Source organism: Phaeoacremonium minimum (genome assembly GCF_000392275.1).
Source record: "Phaeoacremonium minimum UCRPA7 unplaced genomic scaffold PA7_03_scaffold_212, whole genome shotgun sequence".
In the NCBI taxonomy this organism is placed as follows: domain Eukaryota; kingdom Fungi; phylum Ascomycota; class Sordariomycetes; order Togniniales; family Togniniaceae; genus Phaeoacremonium; species Phaeoacremonium minimum.
In genome coordinates this window covers 264,745-281,096 of record NW_006921118.1, presented here as the reverse complement: position 1 = coordinate 281,096, position 16,352 = coordinate 264,745, and the positions used below count along the sequence as shown (strand labels likewise).

Below are 16,352 nucleotides of genomic sequence, written 5' to 3'. Positions count from 1 at the left end.
GAACCTTGTAGATCCCGTCGAGCGCTGAAAACCAATCAATCCACACCTATCCTCCCAGAATAGGCAATCTCGGTAGCGCTATGCGGCTCAGGCGACGAAGAGTCTGCCCAGAATGCCTCGTACACGTATTGGTTAGATATGGTGCGATCTCACGCAGCAATGGGATTTGGTTCCATTTGTCAGCTCGAAGCATGTAGCATTCAAGGGTTCTTTGTCAATTCTGATTTTGAGACTACTGAATTTTTGCTATTACGCCGACTGAACGGCTTCCGTCCCTCGAGCCAACCATCGGACAAGATTTCCTGCCATGACGGAGTTCGTCTGTTATGTCCGGAGTGGAACGACTTTCCTATCCGGTTTGTGGCTTCAGAGCCATGATATGCTGTAAGATGCGGCTTACGTTTATCTGACGTAGCTTTTCTACATATGATACTCCAGATTGTTGAGCCAGCCCTTTCAGTCACTGAACAATGGCAATGATCATGCGGTCTGACCTCCCAACGTGGTCTCAACATTCCCGATGATCTAGTTCATCAATCAAGAAAATTTCTCAAGTTTCCTCCAATATTTTTCAGGTCCAGAAGGAATGTATCGTGGCCAAAAAGACTCTGTTCTTCACTGAGCTCAATATGCGTCACCGCTCGGTTCCCTGTGTACTTCAATGTCTCTGCAATTTCTCGTTGCTGCCATGCTGGAAACAGGACATCACTGGAGGCGCCCATGACAAGCGTCGGGTGATTCCAGAGGTTTGATAAGCCAGCGATGAGGTCAGCTGGTGGCTTCGCCGTTAAAGCTAGCTTCGAGTCAACCTCGCCTTCTGCCGTTCCAGGCTGCTCTTCGTACGGCAAGTCTGGTAATGTCAGGCTACAAGATGAGTCAAGACCGGCGGATCGGGTGCCAGACTTCAGATCTTGCTCTCGTTCGGCTCGGCGGGCAGCAGCCCGTGACTGGTTCTCTCGGCCCAGATCAAAAAGGTCCATAGCCTTGCTAATATAAAGCAGACTGTTCGGGTCGTATGTCAGGCAGAATTTCTCTCCGGCATGGTCCAGGTAGGTTTCGATGAGAAAGTCCGGGCATAGAGCGGGTGGTTTGCTCGGATCAGCCCTCCTACGTCCAAAGCGTTGCTCCCATTCTGGTCCGGACCGATATGTAACAGTAGCAATCTCCCGAGCAAGCTTCATCCCAGCATGCGGCGGTACTTTTCCATAGTAGAATCCTCTATTCCAATTCGGATCCATCATCAGCACTTGTCTTTGGGTATGCCGCATCGCAATGCTGTAGGGATGACTCCTAGCGCAGCCACTGATGGACACAATCTTGCCTACACGCTCAGGGTACAAGACTCCGGCTGCGAGCGATTGCATTCCGCCCATGCTTGATCCGACGCTCGCGTAGAGCTTCTCGACTCCCATACTATCCAGCAACTTGAATTGTGCCCGTACCATATCCTCCATTGTCAGGATTGGGAATCTCGTTGCATACAGTTGACCATCCGCTGGATCAATGCTACCGGGTCCCGTTGATCCAAAGCAACCTCCAAGAACGTTTGTACATATGACAAAGTATTTGTCGGTATCTAGCGCGCCGCCTGGCCCAATGAACTTCTCCCACCATCCAGGCTGCGGATTCGTCTCGGTCGAATGCGCATGCGACGAAGCTGAAAGGCCAGTGTGAAGAAGGATAACATTCGATTTATCTGCGTTCATCGTTCCCCATGTCTCGTAAGCGATATCGTATTCTGGGAGAACACCGCCCCAGTCGAGGAGAAGTGGTTCCTTGCAATGCCAGCTCAGTGTTGCGCCGGTCGTGTACGAAGGTTCGGGTCCGCTTGTATCGGATCGAGCTTCGAGCGTCGCGGATCGGTTTTCTAGGGCATCGAGGCAAGGAAATGCCATTGCCGGATTCGAGGCACCGCTCTGGCGAGCCGTAACTGTGTGGAATTGCCTCGAGACATCTCGCATGGACGCCGGTCGCGCAGTTGGCGCAGATTGTGTTCTTGCGCTCAAGGGCGTCAACCGTAAAGATTTGACCCCACCACGAGCAGCTCGAGTCGAAGCCGTGAGCTGGCGAAGAGCCGCCGAAACGTGTGTTTGGGGCTTCATGGCGGTCTCTGTACGATGTAACAGTGAGAAGAGACCGCAATCAGCCCCTTCGCAAGTATATACCTGCTGTCACCGTCCATGTCGTGATTTGTAAACGTCTGGCCGATGCAGCGACATTTAAAGAGCTCTGGGACATTTTTGGCTGATATCGTCATTTCACGTGACTTAAAAAGTACTCATGGCCGTTTACATAAGCATTAAGGTTGGTCCCTTATCCAGTTAGCGTGATGTCAGTGGGATGCCCCGCCAAGCCCGTGTGTCGTAGTTAGGTGACGCTATGCGTCGACGTCACTGCTGTCGCCCCTAACACTCTAATGTAGGTCACGATTAGAGTCCACGATCTCGACGATTCACTGCCCATCGACCGCGCAATACATGTGTGGAGAAGCGTACATACTAAGGCCACCCTTTATATTCTCTCCACTCCTATAAATCCATTTCCTACGCCGAGCCTTGCGATCCAGAGATATGATTATCACGATTATACTCGTCCTCATCCTAGTTCTACTTCCAATGTTTCCACAAATATTCAGACACCGCGGCCGCATAGGTCAGCCCGGCTTTGTCCGCCCAGCAGAGAAAGCAGCGGAACCTGCCAGCGAACCAGATGCACCGAGCTTCGAGCCCAAGGCAATCGATGTGGTCATCGTGAAGGAGATGTTGCAGAAGAAGCTGCCTCCAGAGCTGATCAATACTGTCCTCGATCACGCTGAATACTGGCCTCACACCACCAGTGTTACCTCCTTCGAGAACTTGCCAGAGGGCAAACTTAAGGTTCTCAGTGGCCGAAGTGAGCGGGAGAATGTCTTTGTTGTAAGTTCAGTCGTGCGTTGATCCTTGCCCCAGCTATGCTCACAGTTTATAGATTCGTTCCCTACCACTCGGTTTCGTCAAATCCACGCAATTCGATGGCGAATACATCACCAAGGCTTTAGACCCACGCAGTCTCTCATCAGAATATTCTGTCGAGCAGTTTCAGAAGTGGATTGGTAACTCGGTTCCGACATTGGAGCACCCGTGTCGAAAGATCGTGTTCACGATCCACAGCCATGATCAGGGATGGGGAGGCAACCGTACTGATACAGGTACATACCATGGTTCGTGGACGTGGTTTGAACCTGGCATAGAGAGGTTTGACGCAGGTGGTGCAGGTGAGAACAATCTCAAATCCAGCCCGAGCTCTAAGCCTAATAGTATGCTAGCTACCGAGCAACCTCCTCTGTCCGAACAGGTGTCATCAATCAACCCTGCTACTTCAACGGAGGATTTAGAGTCTCCTTCTGACGATTCATCAATGGACCAGGCTCTGCTGACACCTGATTACTCCGAAGTATCGGAGCCTATGCAACTTAATGAAACTGTCTTAGACACAACTTCTCTGCGACCAATTATGCCTTTACTCGAGCCACCGAGCAGCAATGAGGATCCCTCGACAAGAAGATTCCATCATGACTTACTGCCCTCGAATATGAGGATTCAATGCAACATGACCGCCAAGAAAGACACCAAGGCTTACCGTGTCCAGTGGTCTTGGACGGACAATATTGACCCAGATTCACCTCAGGGTGATGAGCTCGAAAAGCAGGGCCGTGGAAGAGCAACTGGCACAGGCGAGTTTGTCAGAAATTTGAAGCTAGGCGATGTTGTCACAGTTTGGGCAAAGGCAAGATTCCCTATGTGGGTGAATCACGTTGAGAAGGTTCAGATCGACGTATACTGGGCTCTCTAAGTTGCTAATTGACTTCGCTTTGCGATGTTCTACGACGATTATGACATAAGATAGCATCAATAGATACCCCGTTTCGTTCAGACATGTACGCTCCAGAAACATTTGGCGCGATTGACATGCATTAACGAGGAGGACGCCTTTGATCTGGGACTCTTTAAATCGATGGTCAGTGTTTGAACAGCTTGAAGTGTTTGAAATTGCCATATCTTGACCTACGTCCAACAGTGGGAGTAATGGGTCAACGAAATGAATCTAGCCCTGAGGTATTAACCATGCATCGAGCTGGCAACATGTCAAACAGCAGCAGCTAGATGGCAGGTCCCTTATAGGGAAACAAACAATCATCAAAGCATACTCCACGCATGGCCGGCGTAACTCTTTCTCGAAAATAACAAGGTGACAAGAAAAAGCCGATATTTTAGGTTTCCTGTTTAAGGAAAATGCTGGACTATTTATCCAAAATATTCCATCTAGAATATAAGATGCTATTCAGCTACAGTTGAAGACAGCATGATGGCTTGTGGCCTTTTCTCTCTGGGAATTTCGCTCGGCAACTTATACATCATGATTGTATATGAAAGCAGTGACATTCTTAGAAACTATGAGTCTTCATAGAAAGCACTGGGATGTGAGTGAGCACAACTATATGTTTGAAGTAGTGGCCAGGACTCAAAGATGCACGGAAGTTGGCTATCATCACTGATGTACCTTCATCAGACCTTTCAAAATTGTATTTAAATAAAAAGAACACAAGCCTGTACTTCTCTCCGGCTTATGGAAGCAGTCACTAAACATTGTGCCAAGAAGATGTATGAATGTCAAAAGTTCTATTGTCTCTACGATGCCCGGATTACGCTGACATGCCTCCGGCCTTCAGCGCTGTGAAAAGGAGCCGTGTGAGATATTCTTACTCTCGTCGAGAATCACTAGAAAATATGGAAAGTATGAACTTCAACAGGAGAAACGCTCACAAGGTGCCAAAGACATTTTCCAAAGTTTCGTACCGAACGATTAACAGAGGACTTTCAGTTGGATGCTTGCTTCACCAAACAAACTTAGGATCAAGCAGCAGTAAGGCCAAATCCAAAAGCATCAAGCATTCGGATAATAATATGTGCACTCGATTCTCAACTTGGCACAGAAAATAATCTGATAGGAAGCAACATTGTGGAAAGGACCCGCGCAGAAGCTGACATGCTACATCATGTCTCCTGCCCTTTCTAGGATGGCTAGATGACCTTTCAAAGCACTTTGCTATCAAAGCACTTCCATCATTCCATATGTGCGGTACACACTTTCGCTTAGGCGGCGCGACAGCCGACTTTGCTAGGATGACAGCCAGTCACAGAATGATCAGATTGTGCAGCCCAGCCTCCCTCACCACGGCTCCATGGGGTTCTGAGCCTCGAGATCGACGGGGCGTCACCGCCTTCTTGGAAACAGTGCCAAATATCTTAGACTGCAGCTGTACTCCTCCGTCAGTGTAAGAAACGTTAGTATAGCAAGGGTACCATTACCTCCTCAACAAGGGATTACTACCTTTTATAAGTTGATAGACCTATAGTAATAAACAGGAGCCTCGGGTCCTTATGTGTCACGACTCTCAACATTGAGTATCTTCACCCTCAAGAATGAATGTTTATTACCCTGATGGAGGAGTACAGAGTCCCGGATAGACAGGAGAGTGTGAGAGAAGTGGCTGTGACAGCCCCTGATGACCTCTCCTGCATACAGGACCCGCAAACCCATACGGCGCAGTCGATAACAATGGGATAAACATAGCACAGAGGGCACATCAACGAGCCGGAGAGAAACGCTCACATTTCATGCAAAGCAATCACCGCCTTGCCGCGGGCCAGTGATAACTCAGGACAATATGAATTCTCCTTCTATGCTCACTCTTTAAGATTCTGATGTCATCCTCTAGCTCATATGCACGGTACGAACGTTTTACAGCCCAACGTTATTGATCCTGCCGGCCATACCAACAGTCAGGGGCTTGACTGCCCTCTCATTGATCTGTGATGTTCTCAACAGTGGCCGCGTTGGTTGACTATTTCTCGTGTAGTCAAGTCCTCCGCTCGAACGACTGCATCCTATTTCACCTACTGCTTATGACCGTGGACTGCCCATAAATTATGTCAATGGCTGGGTCCAATAGGCGCCAAAATCTTAGGCCCCCAAATGAACTTTGTCGTGTATGCAGCGAAAGGTCCACATGTAGCCCAATAGGGCTATGGTGCAAAGCACGCATCAACTGCTGTGAAAGGGGTCATCCTTCGTGAGACCTAGAAGATGGCAAACGCATGGTGCCGAAAACCATCGAGATTTCCTTCTGCTCCAATCAGAACTTAGTAGGCAGTCAGTCTACTGAGAGCTCTATGCAATAGGCTCTGATAGCCAAGTTATAGCACCACCAGGCTGTAGAGAGCTTGTTTAGTTAGCCGTTGAACGTGTCTCGGAGAACAGGGTACTAGCTATCATGCTGTCATACAAACCCATCTAGTAATGTCACTCCTCCTGAGATTCAACTGCTGATGGATCGTGGGTGTGAGGCTGGCACCCTCTCTTCGCTTGACGACCGTGGTATTCACTCTGTCTCTACCAAGCAGGAAACCCATGCGAAAGCGTCAGACCTTGACTGAGTATACCTGGAACATGCCCGATGAAAGCTAGGCTAATTGTATAGGGCTGACGGCAGAGTCATTACTTCGAAGCCATATTGCACAATGACCGGAGCTTCCGAGTCCGCTTCCGGGCGCATGGACACCGAACCCGGAGCCATAACCGGCCAGCATTTTCGGCATCAACCAGTGGAATATACGGACTCCCACGAGACATCAAAAGAAAGTTCAGCCGACAGTAGCACCTAGCACTAGCCACCCGTATTCGAAGTGATTCGAGGTTTTCCGTATCATGTGGCTGATGGGCTAGATGACACCACAACCGCGGGCCTTCCGAGGGTCGAGAGGGGTCGAAAACGGTGTGCCTCTAAACTAACAGCATATTGGAATAAGCAATACAGATCTCTTTCTAGGTGGCAGGTGCGTCGAGTTCGCATCGGTGGACGCAAGGTGAGGAGGTGCATCTCCCAACCACCCGCATCTGCATCAATAGGCGGTCAAGATCCAGCTGGAATGGAAGACCGTGCTATTGTCTGCAGGCTGTTAGGGGGCGGGTTGGTGATAGATCTGTCTGGCCCTCACTGGCTGGGAACAGATTGATCGACAGTTGCATGTGATCTATCTGCTTTCCAAACTGCTGGAAATACGTCGTGGCTTGAGACCACGACGCCAAATCTCGCAAGGACGCCCTGGCTTGAAGAGTGTTCGTCTGGAACAACGACGACGTAGGTGTGAGACAGCTGTCTCACGGCGGTGGTTGGCTTTCGAGAACACATGGCTTCAGGGAAAGACACACTTGTGGGACAAAGTCTTTTCCGAAACGGCCCCGCTTGTCATTGAACTGATCGCGATGTTTGTTTGTAAACTTCAATGGGGATATCCGGTCCTCGTCCGGCCTAGGTAAGGGGAGGCGAGTTGATGCATCACACTCGACTTCGAGTGAGTGATCAATGCGGAAGAGCCCGCGACAATTCCACGGAGTCCATGTGAAACGGTCATTTCAAGAAAACGGTCTCCTGCTTGTTCGATCTCATATTGATGATTTTAGTGTAACCATCGACAGTATGTTGCGGCCTTCGTTGAATCGAGACCTTACTAGAGGGTTAGGTGGAGAGAAGGATCTTAGACAGGCTTTGATAGTCTCATTGAGGCCGAAATTCGAGACTCAAATAGTGGTGTCAGGATATGGCATGGCAATCTCCTATCGAGATCATTCATGGCATTCTTTTTGCTTCTCCTACGGAAGATCCTCCGCGAAGGACGGTGTCGAAGCAGAGCCTTTACCGCCGAATAGCTCGTAGCACTGGGTTCGGCACTGACATGACTGGGGAGTGAGTTTTCAGAAGTTGAACGCCACAGTGAGATGTTCGCCAATAACCGCCTTTCTTTTCACAAGAAAAAGTAAATGTCTGCCGCCCTCCATCGTACATCGCATTGGGAGACGGGGCAGAATAATCATAGATTCATCAGCGAGAGGGCTAAGCGATGGAGTTAATCGAGACCATGTGCACCTCGACTTTGCTTTTCCTATCTGGACATTGTGGTGGTGCTCGCCTAGATCTCGCCAATTGCGGGAGGCTTTGAGGCGCTTTTCTCGACCCTTTCAGGGTATCTTCTTCAATGTTGAGCAGCTAGAGCTCCCACACACAGCCACTGCTCTCGACAATACCTCAATCATAATATTAGAAGCCTACATAGTGAACATTTAGATGTTATGCTGATCCCTAGTGCAGATACAATGCCAGTTTTTACCATTGTTGTTGTCATCAGGTACGATATACATTACACGAGTTTTTCGACGCGTACTGCGTAGAGGATAGAGCGGCACTACCCCCGAAGCCCGCATATGCTATAGATGCCCTGCCTATATGTGGCTTCGGCATGGATGTAGCACAAGCCTAGGAAAAGAAGAGGCTGGGCCCGTTGGAGTCGACGCTCGCAGTACTCGTAGGGATCAGGTGTCATTTGTACACTAGGGCCGTTGCGTAAGATCTTGGAACTGTCACTACGACAGGAGTTTCCGACTAAGTCGTTTACGGTAATTGGCAGGACGATTCGCTGCCATTACTCACTTGGGCTCCCCGGTTCCTATCCCTGGTCCCGCGACCCTGGTCATGAATAACTCGCTGCGGGCTCCGTGCACAAGGGTTTCCGTGTGTAAGGCTGTATGTACTGCGTATGCACAGTCTTGACCACAATCTGGTGCGTGCCTGACTAAGAGCAAATATCATCTCCTTGTCTCGAGATGAATTCAGTAGTGATGCATGAGAATGAGATGCAGTGTTGTGATAGAGAAAGCATACTTCTCGATAACTTTCTATGAAACAGGAAGGCTTATGCCTACTAGCCATAGACTTGCCAAAGTAAGATTTCAGTACTTTCAAGCATCGACCTTTGGCTCCAAAATATGGTAATACTACAGTACCATCGAGGACCAGCCGCTTGGTACAGTGAAGAAATGAGAAGAACTCCGAAGAAACAAGGAATTGGCGCCACGTCCGATTTCGATTTTAGCCGGAATCTTGTCATATTGAGGCCATTTATGACGACGGATGTCGACCATTTGCTATTCGGGAGTATCCTTTTGCTGCTCGCTGAAGAGATAGACAGAGGGTAAGCAGTACTTACATTGCTATCTTTTGGGGCTGCGGATCCTTCTACCTAAACTTTCGCCTAATGCACGACCGATTTGCAGTGAAATATTGGGATGCCGCATAGGAAATACATGCTCTGTTTCCCACGGTCCTGACTGCAATCACTATAATGCCGCGGGAGAATCACGAAACTCACGCGAATGACTTTTTACGGAGAAGCAATGCCGTGAGTGACTGTCAACTATGGATCGGCCAGTTTATTAAGAAAGGCAATTTCTCTAGAGCCCTGTGAAGATCAGACTCGTTAAACATTGAATCAGGGCCGAAATAATACTAAATAGCGTGATGCCTTCAGAAGGACTGTTTGTTATTGCTTGGGTAACTACTGCATAGTAGGTGTGTGAGCATTCAGCAAGCTCCAGAACGGGACTTCCTCGATTGGCTGCAGCTTGCAGCTTGCGACATGCAGAGTGGAGCTACATTTGTTGGTAATGTTACTTCTAGGAGGCATTAGCTTCTCCTGGATGCATTTGCCAGGCGAAGCATGACAACGTATTTTGGCTGCAGTAAAAAGTGGAAATGGTGGGATGCACGCTGCAGCCTTGAAGTCTATCTGCTTGTCGATGGATTTCGAACTTGACCAAGGCGTTTGGCGTGGTTTGAGAGTAAGACCACAGAAACGGAAGCTGTGCGTTGATTTTAGACCATTGATCCTCAGTGTAATGGAAACGTCGTCTCGCCGAAGGATTGCCACATTTGCAGTTTGATCAGCTCCTGGAAACCCGGCAAATGACCCAAATGATCTCTCCTCGGGTTGACCATCAACGGGTCAACGGCTACTAGGGTGTCAACAGAAACACAATGGTCGTTCAATTCAAGCCTTCACCTTGAAGGTCCCAGCCAGGAGAGGTCAGGAACATGCTGCGAATCAAGTTGCTCTGGCTCGACCCAACGAGCGCCACAGGCGGCTTGACTGTGAACATGCTGCATAGTCATTATGACCGGCTTTGTTCCAGGCTGTGGTGACTTGGAGCCTCCCGGCAGTGCAAGGGTATCTGCTACCCGCATGGCGACCTACCGCCACATCCCCTAATGTCACCCGGGGGTGGCTCATAGTACCCCAATCCCTAACAGTTTGATTGCAGACACATCTTCCTGCAGTAGCGTTGTTCCGGTGGGCAGGCCGGTCCTGGACCTATACAATACTATCTAGGTCCAGGGTTGATGGGTCCGAGAATGAAATCCTTGACCGACTCTGTTTTTGGGCTGGTGGGTCGGAAACGAACGGGGTATGGTGTTTGTGAAGCCGTCCAGGAATCCGGTTCTTACACGATGAAGAAATTGAAGGGTACAGGTCGCGTGTATCGTGCCAGCCCAATCCATCAAAAGGTTAGCGCCTTTGAGCTTTGAGGGACAATCTTAGCGGTGGGCACGAGAGGAGTGAAGTCAGTGGTCCTATTGGGCAGAAATACTGGCTTGAAGTCGATATTTCCTGCAAGGACGTTGCTCGTCATGCACAAGCTGATAATGAAAGAGTGTGATACGAGTGAACGAGCATCCGCTGAGTATGGTATGAGTGACATATGCAGGAAGCTGTCGCTGGTTGTAGTTTGTACCCTCCCCATCGATGATTTGTCTCGAGGCGAGCTTGCCGCTCCAGAATCTTGCCAGGAGGATCTGCTCTAAGCTACGGAGAGTATGGAGCAGATCTTCTCTGCGATGGCCGATGAATGAGTTCTTAGGCACGACGTGGCAGTTCAAACAGTGTAGTGAACCGTAGGTTTGTGCGGAGTGTTGTGCATTGTGGTATCGAGATGTCCCTTGGATAAGGATATGAGCCAGGGTGCAAATCTGGGATTATCCGCTGTGGGATTCCCCTGGTGAGCACCGGAGGCTTGCTCAGATCTTGGTGACCAGGGCCACTGTGCACCGTTGGAGGTCGTGCCCACCCACATCCACGTTGCCAACCGATAGCCCCTGTTAGCGTTCTCAATTCTGAATGCAGTTGTAAAGTACTGGGCTCACAGTAAGGCTAGATGTTTACAGAGAGACCCCTAGGTCGGAAAAATCCCCGAAAGATGAGACTCAACAGAATGACGAGAAAGGCGTTCGACTTGGACAGTGTTGGGCACGTATACGGGCAACTCGAGCAGATGACAAGGAGGGCGGGAAGGCCCCGTACCTTCGTAAGCTTACTGCGCGGGGTGCGATACCTTGTTAGCCCCTCGCACCTCAAAGCCGCATGTCTACGAAAGTACTGTACAGTGGACAGGGTGTGACGCGGGACGGAAGAGTTAGATGGCGTTGGTCCTACCCATCCTCAAGCAATCCGTCCAGTGGAAGTGCATTCCCGCAGGTCGGTTCGCCATGGGTTGAGGATGATGCTTGTCTGTGACGGGGGTCAGACCTTGGGAACAACTCGACTATGCTGATGGTGCTTGAAAGACTCCAGATCTCCGTTCCAGGGTTGCTGCAGCTATGCAGAAGCCGTCGCCTTTGAAACGAGTGCGACGAACATCACGACGAGAAGGATACCGCTTCTCGCAGTGTCCGGTACGTGACGAAACGCACACAATGATGTGAAGGGAGACAGTGCACTGCAGCAGCCCAACACCACCAGCACCACGGGTGACCTGCACGTTTCTTGTGTCGTATATCACCAACCACCAAAATCTCTCTGGTGGATTTCGAAACACGGCAAGAGGGGCGCATTGTGCATATTGGCAGGCAATCCGGCCCCCAAGCACCCGACGCTCCTGAGATTGCTGTCCATCGTGCTTCTGTCGGCCATTGATGACGACGGAATGGAAAAAGTGGTGAAGTGTAGCGACACTTCCGCTTCTGCGCAATGACACGGCTGGGTGGGCGGCTGATTGCTGGCATGACATCTTCATTCGTGGATGAAATCACAAGTGACGGGATATTAATAGCATTGCCGCAACTGCTATATCAAAGTTTGCCCCATAACTCCTGTCCTGAGAGAAGGAACGGTTCAAGCTCCTCTAAGTAGTAGGCGCTCACTTTGTAACCTACCACCTAGAACCAACACATACGCAGTAGGTACAAGTAATATGTCGCTTCGAACGTTGGTTTCGCATTGTGCATCAAGCTTCAATCACATTACCTGGCTGTCTCCGCGGTCCTAGTAGTTGCACAAGCGACTTAGAAATCAGCGAATTTGGTTGTTTTGCTTAACCGAGGCAGCCTCTACAGATACTATTGGCGACCAATATGCTACGAGACAGATGTCACCTCATATCTATACCCGTCTCCGCTCTGAGCGCATTGCAACAAAGCACGCTTCTCAGGGAACTCGAACCAGCAAGCTTCTCCGATGCGCACTGGATTCGGTCTGTCTTGCTCTACTCTAAATGGACTCTCACTTTTGCTAGCTTGTCACTGTCATTGGAAGTAGTGTAGCTCTCGTGCGCCCGCAGTGGAGACTTGGGGTCATCAAATTTGTCTTCATCAAAGCACCCGCATCGGAAATTACAATCATGAGCAACTCTTGTATCTCCGCCCAGATCGTATTCGAGATAATGATCGATACAAACGAGCCGTGTAGATCGAGCACGTCGCTACGGCATAGTAAGCTCGAAACTTACTCAATTCTCCCTCTCACATGAAAATCGCCGTCGGTCGCCCGAGCTTCTGCTGATCGGGCCTTTTCAAGACTTTCGACGGCAGGACAAGTCACTTACGGTGAGCCTGGCCGAGCATCTCGACAGCCGCCCATTGGTCCGGGCGGAAGGTGTCCTCCACGAGCCATTTGATGGCAACGTTAGACACCGCTTTGCCGCCAGGACAGGTTTGGCAGTTCGTCCATGCATCGGCAGTCTCTGATTCGATTGCGCATTGCAACTTAGACACGACAGAAAGTGTCTTAGAGTGAGCTGGCTCGTGTTGACCGCCACCAGCTCTCATCTTGAGGTGCATCGTACAAGCTGGGGCTTCAAGGGCAACCCTGATTGGACAGTCTCCAGAAAGATGTCGCGACCGTCGTGGAGAGTGGAGAATGACTGGGTTCCCTGCCTCCCTGGAAGAGTCCCAAGTTGACTTCGGGGCTGAGGCGGCTGACATTGCCCAGGGATAAAAATAGCGGCGCATTCCAGCAAACGGCCGGTCGATGATAAGATAGCTTCGAAGGTGGTCGACAGATGAAGAGGCAGGCGAGTAGTCCGCGAGACGATCTACAGTGGTTTGTGACCTACTTACTCTATGTATTGTGCCGTTGATGTCGCTATCTCACTGCCCCTCTGATGCGTGGCTGCGGAGCACGCTAGAGAATTGAGTTGGAGGGTCGGTGTGAGGGTGATGCGTTAAGAAGGCTCGTGCCGGCCGCCTGGGCTTTGTCTACTCCTACATTTTGCCCAACACAACTCATCTGGTGGAGAGTGAGGTGTGTCAAGCGCACCACTGATAGGAGGAACGGGAAAAGAGATAGACGCAAAATCCGGTCTTTCGATCGCAGAAGAGGTAGAGTTGAGAGCGCGGCAGACGGGGGGGAGGAGACCCGAATATTTCACTTACACTCACTCCACCTTCCATGTTTTGCGAAGCCTATCGGCACCACGGGTAACATATTCGCACCCACCTCAACTTGGGTCCATCTTTTTTTCTCTTCCTCTATGCTCGGGCTTCACCGTAGATGTTGCCTACTTGCCGGGTCCGTTAGCCACTTAAGGCTAGGAGAAGAGGGGCAAGCAATATAATGCTGCATTTTCTCGCTTTCGCGTGCTTGGAGAGATAGTTGTTGCCACCAATTCTCCATCGTGGCAGCAAGTCGGGTGAAATAGGCGCGCGCTGCTATCTGTCGTGGATATCAGGCTCATCCTTCCGAGGTGAGGTGGCTGGTGCTATCTGGTCACCGTTCGAAGGCTCTTCTGAGTCTTCTATGCATCGTGCGACCCTCAGGCCCCATCCATCTACCTCCTGCAGGGCTTATCTTATCCCGCCTAGGGTAGGTCCAGCGTCCGATGCAGGCAAGAATGAGCGAGTCGGCATCGTGGCATAGGGTGGCATGGCATCGCAATGCCTGATCTGGGGCCGCCCGGCCGTCCAAGTTGCGTCTGATGTCCATGCCGACTAACCCATTGCACCCACCACCATCATTGCGCCTTGCTTTGCACAGGCAGGTTTCACGCTTGAATCGAGGGACGTAGTATCGTAGCCATCCTTTCGTGAAGGCAGGCGTCCTGTCGTCGAGTCCCAGCGTGACGGGCGTCCAGAAGATACCGAGTCTGAGGTCTCAGCCAAGGCAAAGAAGGCACGGTGTTGTCACTGTCCGTGCCTATCATTTCGCCCTGGATGGCCTGAAGCATTTTGTTCTGCTGCTCCCTATTTGAGGGTGTTTCTGGTCTTTAATGCAGCTCTCTGAGCGTATGCCTACCAACTCGGAACGAGTTTAATTGCCTTGTTCAGTGTTTCTGGCCAGACTGTCCCATGGTCTTCCATGCTCTCAGTAGTCATGCCAATGCTAAGCAAGCTACCAAACCAATCCGGGTCGAAGCTGTTCTTTTCCCCGATCTGCCTGCGCACTTTTAGAGGTATTCCCCGATACTGTGTCCCCCGCGCCTGGGAAAGCCAACTGTCTATCTGTCCGTCTGTCTATTCAATGTCTGCTCCGCCTTTCCCATGCGTCGTGCCCACATCGTAGGTAGGTAGGTAGGCAGGTTGACCGACCTGGCCTGGAGGTTCCGCCGTTTACAAATAGGTCCATTTATCCTGTCACTCGTGCTGTCGTCCGCCCCCCTGAAGTCGTCTTTTCTTCTTTCCATGCCTTGTCACTGTCATACTTCCCCAGCCTGGTCTCCAAGCTGTCATCCATTGTCTCCCACGCCGGCATACCTTGCTCGCCCTACACCAACCAGCCCACTCGCACTCCAGCGCTCACCCCAGACTCCCGCTAGCCCATCCCAGTCTGTGCCTAGCAGCAGCCACACAAGCAGCCCAGGCCAGCCCGCGCAAACCCACTCTCCCGCCCAGAGTCCCAAGCTCCCAAGCTCCCAAGCTCTCCCCCGTCATTTCGTGACCCCTTACTCTTGCCCCCTCTTCCCGTCGGATCCTAGTTCGCGTACCAGGGGGAAACACCACTAAGCTGGCCCAGTATTCGACTCTACAAGGCCAACCCCCAACTCGAAAGAACAGACCAGGCTGCTCCGGCCAGGTGGACGGCCCAGCCCAGAGAAGTGCCACCCGTGCGGGTGTGCGTGGGTGCACGCCTCGAAGGGCGCCCTCGTGCCATCATCGTTCCCCCCGTGCAGTCGCTGGCCTTGCTCGCCCAAGGGAGTTCCTGCACCTGGCCACTGTTCCCTCCACCCTGCTACACTACTGCCACCATCGGGTTCAACGGTCGCGAGGTAGTACATGTACGGTAGAATCCTTGTCTGCGCATACAGTACCCGCCAGAATTTGGGTTGTAAGCAGTAGACATTCTGGTACTGGACGGACTAGTCCGCCCCCCGTCGGTGCATACACCCAGCACCCTGGAGAAGCCCAAGCCCTTGGAGTCCACTTCGCTGAAGAAAGACGACGAACCATTCACGGAAGCCGAATTGTTCCAGAACAGGGGTTGCCGAACGCCAGGCCCATCGTCTTCATCGACTGCCGTTGCACGTCTTCACGTTAAGACCCGGCAAGCCACTACCTATTCCAACCACCTGGAGTCGTTGTTGCGTTGTTTTGTTCCGGAGCTCCCTCGGCGGCAGAACACCACCTTTTGACTACTGGCGTCCATATTCGATCCTGCACCTGCAAGAACAGAGTCTGCGCCGCAGCCATAAGGGGTAGTTCAAGCCGCGAGTCCGATACGTGAACTAGCGGCCCTCATTTCATTTCACAGCACCAGCAGCGCACTTGGTGTGAGACGGACCCAGCAAAATCTGGACTCTCTCCGCCCTGAACATACGCCCAAAAAGACAGACTCATTGCTGCCCAGGCGATCCCTCTTCCCACCCATCCACCTACCTACCTACCCATTCTTTCTGCTCTCGACTCTAAGCGAGAAAAGCCAGAGAGCTCTCAAGGCGACGGCCAGGAAGAAACACCCTCTTTCCCGTGTTACACGATCTGGTCCATCTGGAAGTTAAGTTTATTCTTCGGTAAGCGTTACCCAAAGAGCCCAAACGACGAACCCTGTCGAGAAATCTCCGAGCCATTGAACCATCCTGGGACCGCTCTTAAACGTGTCCACGTGCAGTCGCCGTCGTGTCTCTCCGCTCCGCTCCCATCCCGGGCCCCGTGCGACCTCTGCGCATTCGTTCGAATATTCTCATCATAGCACAGCTTGCGTACTCGTACGGCT

General features: G+C 51.2%; 1 protein-coding gene across 1 annotated transcript; it reads left to right on the top strand.

Annotated features, from left to right (window-relative positions):
- Positions 1–2,615: 2,615 nt before the first annotated feature.
- UCRPA7_2859 (hypothetical protein) lies at positions 2,616–3,831 on the top strand (the record flags this gene model as incomplete). Its single annotated transcript, XM_007915447.1, has 2 exons — positions 2,616–2,915; positions 2,968–3,831. 2 exons carry the CDS (start codon positions 2,616–2,618, stop codon positions 3,829–3,831), a joined length of 1,164 nt encoding a protein of 387 aa, XP_007913638.1.
- Between the last annotated feature and the right edge of the window lie 12,521 nt (positions 3,832–16,352).